The sequence below is a fragment of the Eriocheir sinensis genome, chromosome 14, assembly GCF_024679095.1.
Source record: "Eriocheir sinensis breed Jianghai 21 chromosome 14, ASM2467909v1, whole genome shotgun sequence".
NCBI lineage: Eukaryota > Metazoa > Arthropoda > Malacostraca > Decapoda > Varunidae > Eriocheir > Eriocheir sinensis.
Window position 1 is genome coordinate 3,711,255 of NC_066522.1, and position 22,482 is coordinate 3,733,736.

The 22,482-nt window shown below is 42.8% G+C and overlaps 1 protein-coding gene across 13 annotated transcripts in view; it reads left to right on the forward strand.

Annotated features, from left to right (window-relative positions):
- Positions 1–22,482, forward strand: part of LOC126998341 (3-hydroxyisobutyryl-CoA hydrolase, mitochondrial-like) — a 155,924-nt gene that overhangs the window by 77,560 nt on the left and 55,882 nt on the right. For all 13 annotated transcript variants that reach the window (XR_007752782.1, XR_007752784.1, XR_007752783.1 and 10 more), the window contains exons 5-7: positions 2,812–2,963; positions 5,463–5,573; positions 11,368–11,542. Coding sequence is in view for 9 of the 13 variants with exons in the window: in XM_050859840.1 (XP_050715797.1) it covers positions 2,812–2,963; positions 5,463–5,573; positions 11,368–11,542 (438 nt within the window). In the remaining 4 variants the exon portion in view is untranslated. The remainder of the gene's footprint in view (positions 1–2,811; positions 2,964–5,462; positions 5,574–11,367; positions 11,543–22,482) is intronic.

Consider the following 22,482-nt stretch of genomic DNA (forward strand, 5'->3'; position numbering starts at 1 on the left):
ATACATCACCCTGTGTTACTCACTAAGGAGCACAGGTTAACTACATTGATAATAAATGACTGTCATAACAAAATGCGACATTTAGGCATTGGAACTACCTTGAATTATTTAAGGGAACAAGGGTACTGGATCCCTAAGGGTAGGATGGCAGTCAAGAGCACACTAAGCTCTTGTATGTAAAAAGTATAATGCCTTGGCATTTAAATACCCAAAATTCACAGATATGCTGAAGCATCATATAAACCTAATAAAACCTTTTCAACATGTCGGGGTAGAGTATACTGGCCATTTATGGGTCAAAGATGAACTTAGTGATCAGTCAGTCAAGGTTTATGTTTTGGTATTCACTTGTCTTAATATTAGAGCTGTTCACTTTGAATTATTACCTGACATGACAACAAAGAATTTTCTGTTAGCCTTTCATAGATTTTGTAACCTTTATTCTATTTCCCATTACCTGTACAGTGATAAAGCCAAAGCCTTCTTAAAAGGTGGCAATATTTTAGAAAACTCCCTACAATCCAAAGAAGTTCAAGAAGAACTGGAGAGAATTAACATCAAGCATGTGAGAATTCCCTTATATTCAGCATGGGTAGGCTCTGCTTGGGAAAGGTTAATAAGGGTGCTCAAGAATTGTTTGTATAAAGTAGTCGGAAGGGCCAAGTTGACATACTTTGAGATGTTAACATCCTTGTCAAGCATTCAGTTCGGCATAAATTCTAGACCCTTGACCTACTGATCCAGTTCATAAAGCTTGGAGTTTATAACACCTAACTCCTTCTTGAAACTTCATGGGAACCCATCTCTCGTATTGAGGGGGGATGAGGAAGTGTGGATCGATGACCAGAGCCAGCCCTCTTTAGAAAAGACTCTTGAAGTGCAAGAAGTATTAGAAAGCTTTAAGAAGTTGTGGTATGAGAGTTATCTACTCAGCTTAAGAGAACATAGCAGAAACCTATATCAGTCAACTTGGGAAAACAAAATTAAAATAGGAGATACCGTTCTGATTAAAGCTTTAAATAAACCCAGACCCTTCTGGTTAATGGGCACTGTCTTGCAAATTATTAAGGGATTGGACAATAAAGTAAGAACAGTCAAGGTCAAACAAGGTAATGGAGCTGTAGAATTTCATTCTATATGTAACCTTTATCCGCTGGAGCTCACTATAACTCATCCGGGTAGAGATTTGGTATATGACGAGGGGGCCTCCCACAATAATGCCGACCCCACCCAGAGTGGCGGTGATCGTGTCGGGGCGCCTCGGGCCAAAAGGAAGGCTACAGAGTGGTTTAACAAAATGCTAAGGGATAATTTAGATAACTTGTAAATATCTTGGTTGTTTCAGTACTTCACCTACTCAGGCTGAAGACTTTAGAATTAATTTTGGGTAGTAGTTATAATTATCAGGGTAAAAAATATGCTACACCTTCCAGGTGAGGATTGATTAAAAATTATGCTACACCTTCCCAGGTGAGGATGATTAGTAAAAATGCTACACCTTCCTACAAGGTGAGGATAGGGTAAGGGCAAGTCTATTTGGATGAGATGTGCAACGATCTCAAACCCCCTTAGTTGCATTTAACTTTTTTTCTCTTACTAAGATTAGTCCCCATTTCTTATCTTTAAATAAATAAATAAATAAATAATTGAATAAATAATTACTCTAGACGGTTAATTGCGATTTGGGGAATTGCAATCTCCTCTGGGGAATGTGTTAGGTATTAGGTCAGTTAACCAGGGGATTAGACAAATTAATTATTTCCCTTATGGAACTAGTCTCGGACCGAGAGTTCAAGCCAACTAAGAGTATCGTCTGAGCTCAAATAAGCCTTGGATGATACTTAAATACTTCGCTCATCGGCTCCCAGACTGAGACGGAATCACCTTATTCACTGCCTGAAGACTAAACACATTTACCATGAAAGGAATAACAATAGTTCAGTGTTTCCGTTCATGAAATAATAAATAATTGCCCTTGCGGAATTATTACTAAAGAGCAAGGATAATTTAACCGATCGAAAGCCACGCCATCTGGCGAGGGAAATTCAAAATACCTCTTCAGACTCACGTGGTTGGTTTCTGACCCACTCCATCAACAGCTATTCAGCTGACAACACCTCAGCACTCGCGGCTCCAACATTTACTCACGGCAGTGCTGATTTATACTTAAGGCGGCTTTACACCTGGCAATTCCTGGCCGGCAGTACACCCGTGATGATCTGGCGGCTAGACCGGCTAGTAAAAGATTATTAATAAATAATAAATTGATACACAATTATCTGTTTTTGTTCCGTTTACATTTATGTATGTATTATAATATATGATACTGGTTACTTTTTATGTATTTATTACTTTTAAGTTTAGATTTTTTTGTGTGTGTGTTGAATGAAAACTCCTTGATGAGGTGCATATAAATGATATTTATCACGTGCACTACAATGAAAAAAAATATGAGAAAGATGTTTTTTTATTTTTTATTTGTGCAGAGGTTCCTTGAGACATGTTATTTATTTTAAGGGTTACGCAAAGGTAAAAAGATTGAGAAACACTGGACTAGGGTATCGACTGTGTGAATTTCCATCCTTTTATGGCATATGGTTAGAGACAAGTACTGATATTTCATTTAAGATTTTACATTGTTCAAATAGTTCCTTTCCATTATTAAAGATTCTAGAGGACAAACTATTGAACTCTCCATAATGTTGAACCTGCCCTTCCCAACTAACCATAGCAAAAATGTACAGGACTAAAGAAAGGTACTGAGTGATGTAATCCATGACCTGGTCTCTAATTCACATCCTTCTCTCTCAGGCCATCGTCTGAAGGGCCGGGATGTGCTTAAAGCTGGGATTGCCACCCATGTGTGTGATGGGGCAAGGATTGAAGAACTGGAGGAGTCCCTTCTTAGCCTACAGTCTCCTTATCCAGAGGATATTGCTGCTGTCTTGGAAAAGTTTCATGAGGTAGCTGTGTACTTTGTTTGGGTGTTCATTACTTTTCTGAACCATGGAACTGAGACTGCTTGACCAGTTACTACATGATTAAATGGAAACATAAGTACCCTTGATATTAACAAGGTATTCTGGAGACAGAATTCTAAAGGCTTTGGAAGTGAATTCAGGGTACCCTGACTTAGGTTTAGAAGGAAATTATTTTAGTCTAGATGGACAGCATTTATTACATATAGCCTTTTGACATAATATAACTCTTTAACCTGAAAATTGAATTCCAGACAGATTTTCACTCAAATGTTACTCATCCAGGGAATTTACCCTCAAGTGAGTTTGAATCATCAAGATTTTCTAGTTGCTTGAATGAATATAAAAATATCATGATTAAAATAGTATACAGTACCCTCTCGAGTTTCGCGATCCTCGAGTTTAGCGCTTAGTCCCAAATTCTTACCATCACGACTTTCGCGCATTATCGCCACGAGTTTCGCGCTCCTTTGACATGTACGGGTCATGTCTACCTACCGTCGGCGTAATGCGGGCTGCCTTAAAAGGCGGTGTCCAACCATTGGGGCTATGGGCAGCGGTTGCCTGTATGCCCAACCGGGAGCGAGTTGTTGGTTGTCCATATGACTGGAAAACGGTTGTGAGTACAAGCGTGGGTACGTGGGTACCTCACGGCTGTATGTAAACAAACAGACGACGGCAGTGGCTGAGGAGTGAGGAGCAGTGGAAGATGGCCCACCAAGAGACTCGTAAAATGGACTGGCAGAGCTGCTTTGCTTACTACTTGATTAACAAGATAAGAGAACACCCCGTGCTGGGGAACCACAGTCCAAATAACTTTTTTCTTGAGTCTATGAAAATTGTAGATCTCCCAGTGATGTTTTCCTCTTCTTCTTTTGACCTGTAATGCATGGTAGCGACGGTGAAAAGTAAGTGGAAAATAGCAAAAGGGCATAGAAAACCAAAATCAGGGAAAGAAAAGGACAGAAAAACACCTAAGTTCAGGGTGAAATGTATAAGTGCGCACTGTGAGTAAATAAGGGCCGCTTTCACAGTCACTTTGTTTTGATCGTTACCAATGGCGGCGATCGTCGCTATAGTTTTCCACGTGAAATTGGCCTATGGGGTAGTGGCAGCTGCAGAGAAAGCGACAGGTGTTGAGAGTGTGTGGTAAGGTGCGGGGCGAGGCTAACCCCGCAGCCGCCACGAGGTGCCGTTGTAAAGGCAATACCTCCGACACCATCACATCACATCACTACCCATCTGCCAGTTTCACGTGGAAATACTAGAGTGGCGATCGCCGCTGTTGGTAATGATCAATACAAACAAAATGACTGTGAAAGCAGCCCTAAGTGCATGTTGTTAAGTATAAAACTGTGGAGAAGGACCTAAGAAGCGATACAAAGCATTACAGGTCAAAAGAAGAAGGTCCACTATACACTGGCCGGTGTTGCGAGAAATATCTTCCTGCTGAAATTAGTCAGTCTGCTGTCCACCACGCATGCGCGCTGTGGGAATACACAGCATTAAAAGTGTTAATTTGCCTGGATTTGTTCTTTTTTGTCCGCTTGTGGTCTTTGTGAGCGGTGAGGGAAATATGGAAGCAGTAAGCAAGTTGAACCTCTGCGAGCTATTTTGCGATTGCTGCGTCAGTTTAGGTTCAATAGGCATTGAAGAGTCAATCATGATATTAGTGATTTGATGGTATATAACAGAAAGAGTTAGCAGATTATACCTTAACACACAGAAAACTACCAGAAGCTATAGGTTTGTCCAACTGTACCATGAGTGACCACGAGCGACCGCCCTTACTTTAGCAGACGACACCACGTGGATAACAAGCGTGTATTCAGAACTGCCAGCCAATTGTAAGGCAGCCGCCTTCAACTGTGGCTTCAGAACGACCTGTTCTCACTTCCCATCTTCTGCCTATTACCAAGGTACGTATTTTGAGATAACAAGAGAGTAAAGTCGAAAAAATTGTGATAACAAGAGAGTTAAGTCGAAAAAAAAAGTATTTTTTTCCACGGGCCGGAACCAATAAGCGCTTTTTCATGTATTTCAATATCTCGAGTTTCGCGATCCTCGAGTTAAGCGCTATACCTTCGGAATGAAGCAAGCGCGAAACTCGAGAGGGTACTGTAGACAAAATGTACTGATCTGCTCCACTATTTGATGGGAAAACATTTCTGGAAAACTATTTACAGGCAAACCTCACTTTACAAGTGGGTATGTTCCTGAAAACCGTTGAGCTCGCTATATGAGGCAAACAAAACAATTATAACATGGCTTCAGTGGGGTATGGTTCGAGTACCCCAATATATATGTTATGTTTTTTCGGGACTAACTTTTAAAGTACCTCAGACGAGGATGATTCTTTGACAAAGCATGCTTCAGGTCTTGCCCTATTATCAATATGATTTATTTTACACAGCTGGGAGGTAAATGATTATTTACATGAACTCGAGGAGCTGAAATTTTTAACAAACTTATTAATCTTTTCAGGAGTCAACTTTCAACAAGGGAGAACCATTCTCACTTCAGTCAGTGCTTCCCAAGATTCAGTCCTGCTTCACAGGTGCCAGTGTGGAAGAAATTTTTGGAAACTTGGAGAAGGTATTGTCTTTAACACTCATAGCTTTCCTAATTATTCATTATAGCTTCTTTTCTTTTCAGTTTGTAGCAAATGTTGCAGATAAGAGCAGAAGTCAGAAAGATAATCATATTAGATTGGAGAGGTGTCATGCACTTAGCAAGTTTAGAGAAGTAATTAGTTATTAAGTTTAGAAGGCAGTTAGTGTGAAACTAGCAATAAAGATAGCAAGGGAAGTAACACTTTGATGAAATTTATGGGGTAGAACACAAGCAGTCAGAGGAATTGAGTTGATGAGGCTAAAACCCTTTGACTATTCTGTTCAAAAGATTTGTTTGAATAGAGTCCCCCACATGTGATGCATAGCTCATACAAGGGTAGAGGAATCATTATTACATAGTTAGCATCTGGGTTGGTAAAAAAATTGGTTGAGAAGATGCCTGATCTCGAGGAAGCTGATTTAGGAATGGATAAGCTATAAACATGGCGATAGTATTATTTTTGGAGGTCAACATTTGTAATTGGAAATCAGTGTTAAGAATTAAATATATAAAACATAAGGTATACATAACTTTTAACCCTTTGCTGCACAAGTAGCCCAATGGGGGATATAAATACATGTTTTTGCAAGCATTTCTCGCCCCTTAATGATGACGTAGATGATGTCTGTTGGCCTCAGTCGATAGAGGCATCTTTCGTCATACTCTCCAGCCAGTCATAGCTCTTTGGCCCACACAGTAGCTTGGGTGGAAGGAAGATAGTTTGCACTTTAGAGCTGAGCACCGAAAGTGGTCAGATTTGCGTCAAGTTGCTCTTCTTCTCTTCCCCTCACACCCAACACAATGAAGGTAAGTTTACCAGAACCAAATAAGACATAGCTAAATAGTTGTACTACATGCTGATATGAGTTAAACTGGTGTAGGATCGAAGGAAATAAGTGATTTAGTGTGTGTCCCATGCCGGCTCAGTGGCAGAGATGCGAGTAACCACTCTCATCCATCACGTGATCTTTTGCCTGTTTATGTAACCCCTAATTATGATTATGGCCTAATTGTGATTATGGTCATGTGGTACATATGATAAGTGATATGTGATATATTTATATACTTTGTATTTGACTATTTCACATGCTGACAGTGATTTTTCCAGGTTAACCCTTTATGCGGCAACGCCGATGTCGGCGTCCTGAAGCGCCCAGTGCAATATACGGCGACGCCGACGTCGGCGTTTTGACGGTGACGCCTATGTTGGCGTCTTTATTACATTTAGTTTTAGTTGGTGCTGAGTGATCCCGTATTCTGTTCTAACTCTACCTAGAGACTCCGTATATGATACGGTGTCTTATTTGAATTTAAATGTTATTATAGTGTAATAACATAGGTGTGTCTTGCGCGCATTTGTACTTGACAGTAACAATCATTCAGGAAAAGAGCCGTACTAGACTCGTGCTGTCCTGACTCCATACTGCTTATTATCCATTTTGGCTTTAAATTCATGAATCGTTTTTGCACACACAGTCTCCTCGTCAAGTCCGTTCCATTTTGTTATGCTTCTGTATGGAAAACTGTATATCTTGATGTCTCTCCTACAGTCGCTCTTCTTCAATTTCCTACCATTGCCTCTTGTCACAAGTTCTATTTCCACACCAGCATCTGCTCCTTTTGCAATCAAAGCAAGTGCCACGCGCCGGTTTCTGCCAGCACTCTCTCAAAGAATGCGTCTGTGACCGACAGTATGAGCAATACTGATCTGGTCGTGGCTGACGGTTTGATGTTTGCAGTTTCCCTACACGTTCAGTTAAATCCCTAATCTGCCTTTTCAGTTCTTCTACCTCTGAGGATTGGCTGGATGTAGCATTTGGTTTAGGCGTATCGTTAGGGTTGGGTGGACGGTTCGCAGGTGGTGATTCAGTGGCTGTTTTCCGCTCTTCTCTAACTCTGTATAGAGAAGATGCATGGGTAGCTTTGAGCCACTGGCACTTATGTTCCACTCGATCAATGAATTTACTTAATGGGTAGTCCTCATCCAGGAATCCTTCTAATTTAGTTTTTGATTCGGGAGTCAAGCCGTGCCACAGTTTCCTTTTTATTGTCTTGTCACAATTGGGCAGTTTTTCTCGGGCAAACGCGTCTCCAGAATGGCATACTGGCAAATGAAATTATTAGTAAAGGCCTGTGGTGATGCTTCCCAGTTATACCTTAGGGAGTCTATTTCTTGCCAAGCCTTATCAAAATTTACGTCGGTGGAGAACTCTGTTTTCAATAACTTTTAAAGGTCTTCCCAGGTGTTACACTGATGTTGGGCCTGATGGTTATGAATGAGGGCTGCTAGTTCAGAGCTTACTCGCCCTTTTGCTACTTGCACCCTTCTATGATCGTTGTCGCTAACTTGTTCGACTAACTCGAAAAATATTTGGAGCTGTGTGGTTGCATTGAGCCCTTGTAATTGGTTCAGCTCTAGAATAGGTATGTCTTGCGGCTTGGTATTTCCAGTGACTAGCCATGGGGGAGTTTGTAACTGTGTACCGAGTCTTTAGATAACGTCATTCTGCCGGGTTGACACATCTTTGAGGCAAATTACTTCCTGCTCTAAGGCATCTATATCCCTTGCAAACCGCCTATCGGCCATGGGGTCTTGTCCTGGTGGGGGTTTGGTTTCTACCAAGTGATCGTATGAACCCTACCGTCTTGGTAGTGGCTTCTCGGCCATTTTTGACAATATGACTTCTCACGATGGGTGAGATGTAGTTCGGGGGTCCCAGGTTGAGGTTCGATCCTCGTTTTACCGTCAGTACGGGTGTACGCTACAGTATCCCGTTACCATTCCGTACCTATACCTCACTCATCGGAGTCATCCTCTCCCATGAATCCCTTGATAACTATTCTGAATTTCTGTTCGATCCTCATTCGACCGGCTTCGCTCCAATGGACTCCGTCCTCCGATAGTACATCCACAAATTGCTGGTTGTTAAAATTAATGTTTTTTAATGTTTTTCTTTATTCGGTTATTAATCCCGCACTGAATTCTCTTATACTGGTCAGGGGAAAGATTTCTGGGTTGGAGTCTAGGTTCAATTTGACACACATACACTACAGCCTGGCAGTTTTCCTCAATCGCTTGACAAATATCATTAATGTGGTTGAAAACAATTGCTGGATCAGTACTACTAGTGATATCATTGCTTCCGATCCACAAAATGGTTAAATCATGTTCCCATTCGAGCACTTCATTCATGCGTTTGTCGTCAAAGAACGAGCGAGGTTTGCCTCCAGGGGCACGGAAAATCCTTACGCTCGCTCCAGGATGGTCAAATGCTATGTTCCACATGGTCTGTGATGCACTTAGGTAAATAATGATGAGTCATCCCACCGCTTATGCCACTAGTGTGTTGCCGTCAGCTTCGATCCTCTGTTTTTAATATGTTACTATCAAGTGAGTTTCATAGTTGTTAGGGTGATGCAACACAAGGTTAAATTATGAGGTTTATTCACATTATGTTGGTATATAATGGTAGCGAGCTTACTGAAGTTAAGCAACAATATTATTTATGATTCATCATTCTGTTAATAATGGTAGCGAGCTGACTGAAGTTAACTAACAATATTATTTACAGTTCATCATTCTGTTGGCAATGGTAGCGAGCTTACTGAAGTTAAGTAACAGTCCTAATTAATAATTATCACTCCTATTCACCTTAAAGGGCTCACTCATCTCTTCAGACAGTTACCACTACATGAAAGATATGGTACATTGGCCATAGCTTAAACACCTAACCGTTGCTAAAGAACAAGCTACCCTAATCAGGGTTTAATGATACATGATTATTACTGAAAAATGTTTCCTTCCACCGATATGTGTTCACAGGGATGATCACGGAAGCAAGATAGTCATGGGGGTTCAGGACACCAAGGAGGTGGTCATGAATCCCCACAAGCATTGGACTATATAAATGACACTAAAAAAAAAAAATTATCCTTTTCTATTACTGAGTTAATCATGGGACGAGACATTCGTGCGGGTCTAAGATACCAGAGGGTGATCATGGAAGCCCAACAAAGGGGAACTTCACATAATATCACAACAAGGGGGTAACTGCCCAGTCAGTAGAGAACCTGGCGTGAGGAGAGGCGAGGCTCGACTCAGTTAACCGTTATAGGTATAATAATAACATTGTAACACACTAAATAATCACTGTCCGTTGGAGTTAATTTCACACGTACCTGGTGTGAGGAGAGGCGAGGTTCGACTGATAGGCAGCTCTCAGCGCCTTCCCTACTCGACTCCCTCTCCCTCCCCCCCCCCTTTGGCGTGGCTGCCTGCTAAACTAGCATACCGAACGGTGGTTGTAGTCACAGATACTTGGCCTGTTCCGTTAACTCAGGAGTTCAGAGACAGCTGTTCCTCCCTCCCATGTGACTTAGGTGAAAAATTCCTCCTCGTCGTTCCCAATGAAAAAAAAACCTAACTAACCATCCTCAGCACCTTCACTATGAGTCAGACCCACGCGATGCTGACCCATCACTGGTTCGTCTGTCTGTCTGAATGTCTGCCCTGCCGCACCATCACCTAATTCACAGTTAGTATCTTAATTATTTAAGAGGATCGATTGTTCTTGGTTTCCCCGCATTACACATGATGAAAAACCAGAAATTATATCTTTAATTTATACTCGGCACCCGATCACAGAGTCATCATCACGCCACCGCCTGTTGTTACAGGCTTACGTTTGTCTGTCTGTTTATCTTCCTCATGGCACGCTGCTGTAATATTCACAATTCACAACTCACTCACAACTCATTTATTAGTATTACAGTAAAACCCCGATTATCCGAAATGGAAGGGGGGAAGCCTCTTTCGGATAAGCCGATTTTTCGGATAATCCGGATTTATGGCCGCCATTTTGATTTTTGAAAGAAGTGAGGTCGAAGCACAGGTAGAACGCGATGCGACTGCCCAGTGTGAAGTGTGTGACGCGACTGCCGCCGACTGACGATGTAAACAATGAAACCAAACAAACACACGCTACGCTAAACAAAGTAGTACGCTTAAAACATGTGATGTAAATGTTTTATTGTATGTTTGTCTGTGTGTCTCCTTGTCTGGACCAGTGTATGTTGATACTTGTGAGCGTTGCAGATCTGAATTGTGAATGTTGCAGAGTGCGATTGTGAATGGTTGTGCAAGCTTGCAAGTGTGACCTTGATGCATCGTGCAGGTGGAGACACAGTATGATGACTCATATTATCGCGCAACTCATATGTTGGAAGGGGAATGTGGCATGGAGTGGAGAGGGGAGTCGTGTTTGTGTCGTTGTCTTGAGAGTACGGTGTGAGAGTAGTCGTGCAGTAGTTTGTTCGTTCGCCGCACCTACGTCCTTGCTGGGGCGAAGGTGCGGACGTGGTGTTGTTGAGAGTTTGTTTAATGTTTTTTGTCTTAATACATTGATCTATTCGTTACAAGCTATTTCGGCAATACGTATTAGAAAGCATATTCATTTTAACTGTTCTTATCAATTTTAAATGTGTTAATATAGTACATATGTAGTTACTTTTATTTATTTTTGATGTTTTATAACGTTTTAGTATAGAATTTTTTTTTTTTTTTTTAATTGCATTATCCAGATCAATTTCGGATAATCCGGTTTTTCGGATAATCCGCTTTCGGATAATCGGGGTTTTACTGTATTTGTTTCTCTGTTCTCTGCATTACACTGGGGCCAGCAGTATGTCTTATATGTCCCCAGATTGAAAAGTATGTACTTACAAACTCTTTTACTATTTTCCTTATATCCTAACTTCTTGCTTTTCCATGGTACAGAATGGGTCTGAGTGGGCAGAGAAGCAGCTTAAAATTCTTAAGAAGATGTCACCAACATCTCTCAAGGTGACCTTTGAACAGCTGGAGCGTGGAACACACCTTACCTTGCAGGAATGTCTTGCCATGGAGTACCGCATTGTGAAACGCATCTATAAGGGGCACGATTTTAGTGAAGGTATGGTTTATTTTTTATTATTCTTTAAAAACTGAAAATACTTTAATCCTTACAGTATCACACATGTAAAATTTACACATTTTTGTGCTGGTCAATGGAATGTTATGTACATAAATTTTACACATTTATACCCATGCGATATCCCCCCATTGAGTCTGCTGCAGGTGGACTGGAAGTGTAGGAGAGGGCTTTATATTTGTGGGGAAGCATTTTTATCACATTGCCTCATCTATGGTAGTTGTAATAAAGGATGAAGGTAATGAAAGAACTGGAAATGCATGAGACATTATCATCAGTTTTATCACATTGCCACATCTACAGAAGTTGTAATAAAGGCTGGAGGTAATGAAGCAACTGGAAATGCATGAAACAACATCAATCAGGAGCTGGGGAAGCTATCTGGGGGAGATGTGTGTTATGAGGATGTAGGGGGTGTCTGGTGAGCCGTGATGATTGGGGACAGGGGTACTGTATTTCGCGGCGTATAACGCGCACCGGTGTATAACGCGCACCCCAAACTTTAAGACAACAATTTTGGAAAAAAAAATAGTTCTTTAATTGCTCAGAAATATGTACGGTTAAAGAACATTGATGATGTACAGTTTCCTGAAATTTATATATTTTTGGTGTAACCTGTTCTACTTGAATTGACAAGTGTCCTTGAATGAAGCAATGAAAATGGCGGCCGGGCTGGTGTTATGAGAAATACATCCCCGTTCATACTGATGATGCACAGGCCTCCACCCTTGGGGCAAGGTGCTCACGCCTGGCTGTGACTACCTCCCCACGCAGCCATGCTCGAAAACCTGGAAGCAAAGGGTACCTCTCCAGTCACCCTCTCCAGCTCCCGTCCAAGGCCACCACAAGCCTTACTGGCCTGCGTCAGATAGTCAAGGCCCAGCAAGCACGGCTCGTCTTGATTGGCGGCGTCCACCGGCCGGCGCTCCACAGCGCTGCACATGCCGATACAAGCCTCCACTGGCCCCTCCAGCACCACACTACCCCGGATCTGGCCGCGCCGAGGACTCCTCAGCCCCCGGTGTCTACTGTCATGCGTTGTGGCTACATCCGCTGATCCTCCCACCGGCAACACGCTGATCTGGCCATGGCAGCTTACACAAGGCGGGGCCTGAGGGCAGGAGACGGCTGGAAGTCGGCCCCCTTCTCCAGCCCGTCCACGCTACCCGCCCGCGCCACGTCCCTGGGCCTAGGGCAGGCGCTCGAGCGGTGGCCAGACTGGCCACAGTCCTTGAAGCGAGGCTGGTGGGCGTCGGGGCTCAGCCGGTCAAGGGAACGTGTCCTTCGCTCCCCCGGGCACCGACTACGCCTGTGCCCCTTCTCGCCACAGCCCCTGCACGAGCCATGGAGACCCTCCAGGCTTGCCTTCCTCGGCGCTGCCTTCATCTTCACCTTCGCCATCCGGCCCCGGAGGTCATGGCAGGGCAGGGGGGGGCCCTCTAGGCTGCTGGTCGTCATCTTCAGGAAGGCCTCGAATCCCAAGGCCCTCGTCAGCGCGTCGTCGGTCCACGGCAGGGGGTGAGAGTCCTCGCCAGTCTCGTCCCTCAGCGCCCGGCAGTCCACACAGAAGCGCTGCGTGCCGTCCTTCTCCTTATCCAGGACTACCGCTGAGGGCCACGGACTTTCTGTCTGCTCAATTACCCCCTGCACCACCCACTCGTTGACGGTGCGCTGTTTCCTCCCACCTGGCTGATGCAATTCGTCGGGGCGGGCTCTTGGTGGGCGCACTATTCCCTGCGCTGACGCTGCGCTTCACCAACCCCGTGTGGCCCAGCAGGTCCAAACCACCCCCGCTGAGCACATCTGTGCACCCAGCCAGGGTGTGGCACACCTCTGTCTGCGCCTCCGTCAGGCGAACGGCGCTCCGGTGTGCCGAATCCTCCAGGAAGTCAGGCAGCGACCTCACAGCGGCCGACTCTGTGCTCCCCGACACCCCCTCTTGTTGCTCCACCTCCTCACAGGTGGCCAGCTTGGCACCAGCGGGCACTTCCCAAGCCTCGTTGGAGGAGTCAGCCAGCAGCACCGTGACTGACTCCTCCCCCGCTCCTTCCAGACTCTGTTCGGCCGCCACACCACCAGGCAGCTGCAGGCCCTCTGTGGCTTCGTCTGCCTTCTCCCTCATACTGGTCAGAATGGCAGCAATCAAGTCCAACTGGCTCAGTTTCACCTCACCCGCGTCAGCCTCGGCCTTGCCAGCCTCCTCACCCTCACGGCGACCGTCCTGAGACGCCTTGGCGGCACGGCACAACTCACTGTTCACTAATCCCACTCCTATGACACCACTGTTACGCCACCACCGGCCCGCACAACACACTCCACAGCACAAGCAGGCGGTGTTCCTCAACCCCAGACCACCATACGCGGGTCGTGAACACCCAGAACAGCAAGACACCCCACGTCGCCACTCCACAGGGCCGCCAACACACCACGAGGGAAGCAAGGCAGGGTGAGGCCCACAGCGTAGGTTTTCTTCTTTACTGAACAGCTCCAACATCGTACAAACACTGGTTCACAAGGCACAGTAACTCCCAGTACACAGAGGGGGGGTCAGACACAGCACAGGGCACACACTAGCGGGCAGCGCACGTCTCTTCTGTCTCGCAGCATGGCTCTCTCTCCCCGTAGCTCGGCCCGGCGGCTCTGCGATACATGCCACACCGCCGGCCATCACCAGCCCTCCGCGTGCAAACTAGCACCCCCCCCACACAAATACAAAAATAACACATGAAATCTACCCCCTGGCATAACATTAATAATCAATAATGAACACATGGATATTTTATTTTCTAATATGATTTTTTATGTAGCTTGTACTGCTCAAATTGGCAACAGTGCTCCTTAGTCATTCAAAACAATCCTCCACTGATTTCATTTTTGTATAGTAGTTATTTGATCACCCTGTATTCTATGGTAACATATTATAAGATAGCTATGGACTACGGAGGATCATAAACAATAATAAAGTAAGTTTGCAGTTGTTATTGGACAAGATGAAGAAAAAGACCCTTAAAACACCCCAAAGAAGAAAAAAAATCAACAGAAATTTGTACATTCGCTGTATAGTGCGCAGGGGTAAACTTTCAGGCATTTTTTATGTGAAAAAGATGCGCGTTATACGCCGCGAAATACGGTATTTTCATGTACTTTTTGCATCATTGGACATGATGTAACCATGGTTACGACGAGATGATGGTTATGACAGCTGGGCACCACTGGCCGTCTGCTGTGGGGAAGGATGGAGGCTCAAAAAAAAAAAAAAAAAAAAAAAAAAAAGGTGTAATCCCTTCAATGCATTGATGCACGGAGTGTGCTTGGCTTGCCTGTTCGGGAACCAAGATTCTTTTCAGAAACTGGTGCAGTTTTTGGTCAAGGTCAGTGATCCTAGTCTTGCCAATAGATGCTCCACAATGACTCTAGTCTACAGCTCTGCTTAGTATCCAGTCCATACAAGTTGTGAAAAATTAAATCACTGAACAAATTATGAATTAGTTGGATACATAATGATGACACACTTCCAGTTAGATAAACACTCCCTAACTCTAATTACCACTCAATTATTGTAGGGTGATGTGGGGACGTGCCGTACTACTAGTGGAAAAATATTCACTATAATAATTATCAGGGTATTAACATGTATGAGAAACTGTTGTTGGGAAATATACTTCAGGGTTAAGGCTTTCTTTGACATATCAACAAATATTGTTAACAGGGTTTGTGTTTTACCCACAACTCTATTTACAACTCCCCCTCACTTTTTACGGACCGCCTCCTATATGGTGGGGGGGGGGGTTACCATACAATTTCATTTTCATGCCTCAAATATGTATTAAATATGAAATTAAGTCCATTGGTTTGTAAAATAGACAAAATCAATCCACACACATCTTTATTAAGATTAAGAAATATGAAAAACGTACATTCTCCTGCAATAGTAAGATGAAACTTAAAACAGACATTTTCACGAGTTTATAAGATGTAACAAAATACAAAGGCACATTCTCCCGAATTTATAATGTGAAACAAAATAAAAGGCAAATTCTCCTGAGTTTATAAAATGAAACAAAATAAAAAAAGGCACATTTTCCTGAGTAAATGAAGTATGAATATATGATGACAAACAGAACTTTGAAAGAAACCTTATCGCATATTAAGTGAATTAAAGGGGGCGCCACGGGGGGTATATATTGACGAATATTTTTAAAACTGACTAAATTAGTTTTTCTCGCTCAACATGTCGGGGATACTATGTACTACCAGGTAACGAAGCATATTTTTGTAGAATATTAAAAAACAGGGTCACTTTAACCCTTTCACTTCGACCGGGCGAAAACACACCCTGCCCTGTATCCGGGATGGCCGTTCGCGCCAAATTTCAAATGTTGCTTCTGATTATAACAACTTTTAAGCCATAAACTCAATGTAATCATCATGTATTATATATAAAAATATGCAAAATTAAATGGTGCACATAAAGAACCATAAATTAATTGATAATTTTCAGATGTATGCATATATATACAGAGAAATTTGCGTTATGTGTAGATGACGTGTGTCTGCTGAATTTTATTTCCTTATGTTTGTGTAAGAGAGAGAGAGAGAGAGAGAGAGAGAGAGAGAGAGAGTCAAAAGATTGACACCTCACTGATACGAAGGGAGAGGGAGCGAGAGAGAGAGGGGGCCGGAGGGAGAAAGAGGGAGAGAGCATGCATATTTCTCTCTCTCTCTCTCTCTCTCTCTCTCACACACACACACACACACACACACACACACACACACACACACACACACACACACACAGACCAGATAACTAGGGAAACATATAATCTTCTTAGAAACATAAAAGCAGCATTTACATATTTAGATGAAGAAATGGTGAAGTACAGGTAACTCGATTTACGCGAGTTTGTTTCACGTGTTTCTGAAATAACGCGGGGTCCAAAATCCAAATAAATGTTTAATTTGCACGTCATTTCCACTTGTACGTGATATTTTATGGAGTGGCCACCATATGTCTCACGCAACTGGACTCGCATGGCGCCGCGGCCACACAGCTGTGCTCAGGTCTTCCCACGCGCCACTTAACAACAATACAGTACCCACGCTGCCACGCTACTCAACGATAGGGGTGGGCAGGTAACGGTACCAGTACCAGTTCTATCGGTACCAGCTATACGGTACGGTACCGGTACCAATACTAGCCTGGCGCTCATGCTGTCCCTCATTTCTTTCTCAGACGAGTGAGGCTGAGACTGAGTGCCTGATTGGATATCTCAGTGATATGGATATTCTCTCTCTCTCTCTCTCTCTCTCTCTCTCTCTCTCTCTCTCTCTCTCTCTCTCTCCACTGAATGTATAACGCGCACCTTTTTCACATAAAAAATGCCTGAAAGTTTAGCCCTGCGCGTTATACGCCGAATGTACAAATTTATTATGATTTTTTTCTTCTTTGGAGTGTTTTTAAGGGTCTGTGTTTTGTCTTATCCAATAACAACTGCAAACTTACCTTTATATTGTTAATGTTCCTTCATAGTCCATAGCTGTCTTATAATATGTTACCATAGAATACAGGGCGATCAAATAACTACTGTACAAAAATTAAATCGGAGGATCGCCCATGCCCTGCTGTTATCCCGTTTCCCCGTCGGGCGCCATTTGTATGATCTTGATCTTGATGTCACAGCTGGCTTACGATTGTATGACTAAGGAGCAGTACAAGCTACATAAAAGAATCATATTGGAAAAAATTATCCATGTGTTCATTATTAATTATTAATATTAGTGAGAATAATGGGGTAAATATGATATCAGAAATTGTACATCATGAGTCTTGTACGAGGAGTTATTTCATGCCCGGCCGCTATTTGCATTGTTTACAAACCACACAACCACACCCACACAACAAACAGCTACATGCCGCGTGTCACCAGAACCGCGTGAATTGTGTCTTGCCTAGTTGTCTGTCATAACCTACGAGTGACTGTGAGAATAATATGCTTATTATGATCTCAGAAGCTGTACATAATCAGTATGTACGAGGAGATATTTCTCGCAACACCAGCCCGGCCGCCATTTGCATTGTTTGAAAACCACACAACCACACCCAAACAACAAACAGCTGCATGCTGCGTGTCACCAGAACCTTGTGAATTGTGCCTTGCCTAGTTGTCTGTCATACCCTACGAGTGATGGTGAGAATAATATGCTTATTATGATCTCAGAAGCTGTACATAATCAGTATGTACGAGGAGATATTTCTCGCAACACCAACCCGGCTGCCATTTACATTGTTTGAAAACCACACAACCACACTCATACAACAAACAGCTGCATACCACGTGTCACCAGAACCATGTGAATTGTGCCTTGCCTAGTTGTCTGTCATAACCTACGAGTGATGGTGAGAATAATATGCTTATTATGATATCAGAAGCTGTGCATCATCAGTATGTTTACGGGGATGTATTTCTCACAACACCAGCCCGGCCGCCATTTTCATTGCTTTACTCAAGGACACTTGTCAATTCAAGCAGTAAAGATTACACCAAAAATATATAAATTTCGGGAAACTGTACATTGTCAATGTTCTTTAACCCGTACATATTTCTGAGCATTGTAAGAACTTTTTTTTTTCAAAATTGTTGTCTTAAAGTTTGGGGTGGGCGTTAGACGCCGCAAAATACGGTATTTATTTTTTGACAGAAACCTACCTCTTGTTTGATTTACGCGACATCTTCAAGGACGCAATACTCGTGTAAATCGCGAGTTGCCTGTCACTAATAACATCGATGATACATCCAAGACCGGAATATGCAGCATTAGTGTGGTCACCTAGACTGAAGAAAGAAATTAGAAAGTTGGAAAGAATACAAAGAGCAGCGACTAAATTACCGGAAACTCTGAGAGAACATACTTATGAAGAAAGACTGAAGAAATTAGGACTAACAACACTGGAGAGCAGAAGAGAGAGAGGGGACCTAATAGCAAGAGGGATTGGAGAAATTGGACAGGGAAGACCTTGTGCAACGTGACAGAAGTGTGACAATAGGCAATGGTAAGAAATTGAAGAAGAGCGACTGTAGGAGAGACATCAAGAAATACAGTTTTCCATACAGAAGCATTCAAGCTAGAAATCGAGCAAATAGGGTACTGGGATTTATTTCAAGGAGCGTAAGCAACAGAAGTGCTGATGTCTTCCTCAAACTATATTTAGCATTAGTTAGACCTCATCTTGACTATGTGGCTCAGTTCTGGTCACCTTACTATAGAATGGATATCAAAATGTTAGAATCGGTGCAGAGGAGGATGACTAAGATGATTCAGGGGTTGAGAAACTTGCCATACGAGGAAAGACTCAAACAGTTAAATTTGCATTCTCTAGAAAGGCGAAGGGTGCGTGGAGACATGATCGAGGTTTATAAATGGATGAAGGGCTTTCACAAGGGAGATATTCACAAGGTTTTGTGGGTAAGAGAACCGGGTAGGACACGAAGTAATGGGTTTAAGCTGGATAAATTCAGATTCAACAGGGACATAGGCAAAAATTGGTTTACTAACAGGGTGGTGGATGAGTGGAATAGGCTTAGCAGTCATGTGGTGAGTGCCAATACAATTGTCACATTCAAAAATAGATTTGATGAATTAATGGACAGCAATATTAGGTGGGGTTAGATACACGGGAGCTTAGGTTCAAAGGAGCTGCCTTGTACAGGCCTACCGGCCTCTTGCAGACTCCTACGTTCTTATGTTCTTATAACAACATGGAACGGACTTGACTAGGAGACTGTGTGTGCAAAAACGATTCATGAATTTAAAGCCAAACTGGATAATAAGCGTTATGGAGACGGGACAGCACGAGCCTAGTACAGCTCTTTTCCTGTATTTCACAACTAGGTAAATACACACACACACACACACACACACAAGACGGCCAAGATGGCGGACGGACACAGTTGAACTCCTGACGTGTTTTCAATACTATCATCAGGCTGCGCGGGAACTAAACCCTAGCCATGGAAATTAAGGTAGGAGCCGTGCTAGGTGGTAATCTTGCAGTCCCGAGGTATTAAAGGCTGAAAACAGTGAATAACACTGAAAAATGAGCGAGGAGAAGGCGGGGACGATGGCTTCGCCACCACTGAGTTTGTTTACACCGGTAAGCAGGGGAGCCAGGCCAAGGGACAATGATTTTGAAGGTTTCTCGGAAGACGTGGATAGGCACAGAGACGTTATGTTGAGAAGGAGACTTATTGACTTGGAAAGGGAGATGAAGGAAATGAAGGACAGAATGGGGACGTTGGAGAGGGAGGTTGACATCCTAAAGACGGAGAAAAATGTATGGAAGAATGCTTACAATGACCTGCACAAGCAGGTAACGTTAAATGAGAAGAAGACAGAGGATACAGAGGTTAAAGTCAAGGAATTAAAGGAAATGCATAAAGTCTGGAAGGAGGAACAAGAAAAGGAGAATGTTAGCTTTAAGAAAATTGTGGAGGAGTAAGTCAAGGCTAAAGATGAAGCTATAACTGAAAAGGTGATCAAGGTGATAAAAGAAAAAACAGAAATAGTGAGGGACACGGTTGAAAAAAAGAAGTCTGTAGTAGTGGTGGGCATTAATGAAGAGCACATGCTGATCAGATATAGAAGGGAAAAGAAAGAAAGGAAGGCAGTGGAGCAAGTAATTGAAGCAATTCAGGAAGAAGGTCATGAGCTGGTAGGGGAGATCGAAGAAGTATTCAGGCTTGGAAAGTATGAAGAAGGAGCCCAACGACCAGTAAAAATTAGATTTAGGTCTCAAGCTGCTGCAGAAGTGGTGGGAAAGTCATGGAAGTTAGCAAGAACAGAGACCTACAAAAAAGTCTGAGTAAGAAAGGACAAAAGTGTGGAGGAAAGGAACACGATAAGAGAATTAAAGAATCAAGCTAATGAAAAGAGTGAAGCAAGCGGAGGTCTTGAGTGTGGAAATAAGACTGCAAAGGGGAGGATGCAGAAATATCGTAGTGGTGTATGTCCCTCCAAAAAACAATTCATGGACAGAAGAATTGTACAAGGAGCTGGAAGACACATTGGATTGCCTAAGGAGATTGCTGGAGGAGAATGATAAGATTTTGATAATGGGAGATTTTAATTGTAAGGAAGTGTCATGGGAAAACTGGCCAACGGAAGGAAGTGAAGCTTCATGGGGGAACAAGGTTTTGGAATTAGTTATATATAACGTCCTCACACAGTGGGTAGAGGAAAATACAAGATTCAGAGAAGACGAGCCATCTAGATTGGACTTGATAATCACCAGGGAGCCAGATACCATAGAGGAGATGAACTATAAAAGTCCTATAGGGAAGAGCGATCATGTACTTATCGAGTAGCTACATATTACGAGAAGGAGGTAAAATAATCAGGAATGAGGACTACAGGAAAGAATGGTTTAACTTTAATGAGGCAAATTCTGAACAACTTGGGAAACATTTTGAGGAAGCACAATGGGATACTTTTTTTGAGGCTGATAATATGGAGGAAAAATGGGCTATCTTTCTACGGATTTACAACGAAGGAGTGGAAAAGTGGGTACCAAGGATGAAAGAAGGCCAGAAATCAAGAGAAGAGTGGTATAATAGGAAGTGTGTAGATGCCAAGCAGGATAAGGAGAAGGCATGGAACAAATGGAGAAAAAATAGGAGGATGGATCTATGGAATGAGTACAAACGGAAGAGGAATGCCTATGTCAAAGTAAGAAGAGAAGAAAAAAGGAATTTTGAGAAAAATATTGTAGGTAAGTGCAAAGACCAGCCAAAACTGTTTTATAAGCTCATAGATGGAAAGTTGAAAAATAGAGATGAGATTCAGAAAGTTAAAGTTAATGATGAAATCTTTGATGGTATAAGTGAAATAGTAGAAGTGATGAATAATTGTTTCCAGTGCTCACAAGGGAAAGTGAGATTGAAGGTGTAGATGCAGTGCCGGGGAATAGAGTGGGTCTGGAGAGAATACAAACATCAGCAGATGAAGTTAGAAAATTATTGGAAGAATTGGATGCGAGGAAATCAGCAGGACCGGATGGTATATCAAATTGGGTGCTTAAAGAGTGTAACCAGCAAATAGCTGAAAAGTTGAGAAACTTGATTAATGTCTCACTAGCACAAGGGAAGGTACCGAGAGACTGGAAGAGGGCTAACATCGTCCCAATACGTAAAGGAGGAAGTAAGGAAGACCCGTTGAACTATAGGCCAGTGTCATTAACAAGTGTAGTAGCAAAGATGTGTGAGAAAATTATAAAAAACAGATGGGTGGAGTATTTAGAAGAAAACAGTATATTAACAAATAGCCAATTCGGATTCAGAGGAGGACAGTCTTGTGTAACTAATCTGATCAGTTTCTGTTCAAGAGTAATTGATATAATACAGGAAAGAGACGGTTGGGCAGATTGTGTGTATCTGGACTTAAAGAAGGCATTTGATAAAGTACCACACAAGCGATTAATATGGAAACTTAATCATGTTGGAAGTCTGGGTGGTTCAATATTGGATTGGATTATGGACTTTTTGACGAAGAGAGAAATGAGAACAGTAATCAGGAATGGATGGAAGTGACGAGTGGAGTCCCCCAAGGATCGGTGCTGACTCCGATTATGTTTGCAATTTATATTAATGACATGACAGAAGGGGTGACAAGCTATATGAATATGTTTGCTGATGATGCTAAAATAATGAGAAGGGTGGCTAATGAAGATGACTGTGTAGCCCTGAGCCAAGATCTCGATAGAATAAGTGAATGGTCACACAAATGGGAAATGACATTCAGTACAGAGAAGTGTAGCGCGATGGAGTTTGGTAAGAGCAGTAGACGAATGTCGGGGAACTACTCTCTGAGTAATGAAAAAATCATGAAAAAAACTGAAGAAAAAGATTAAGAGTGAGTGAGCAAGGGGG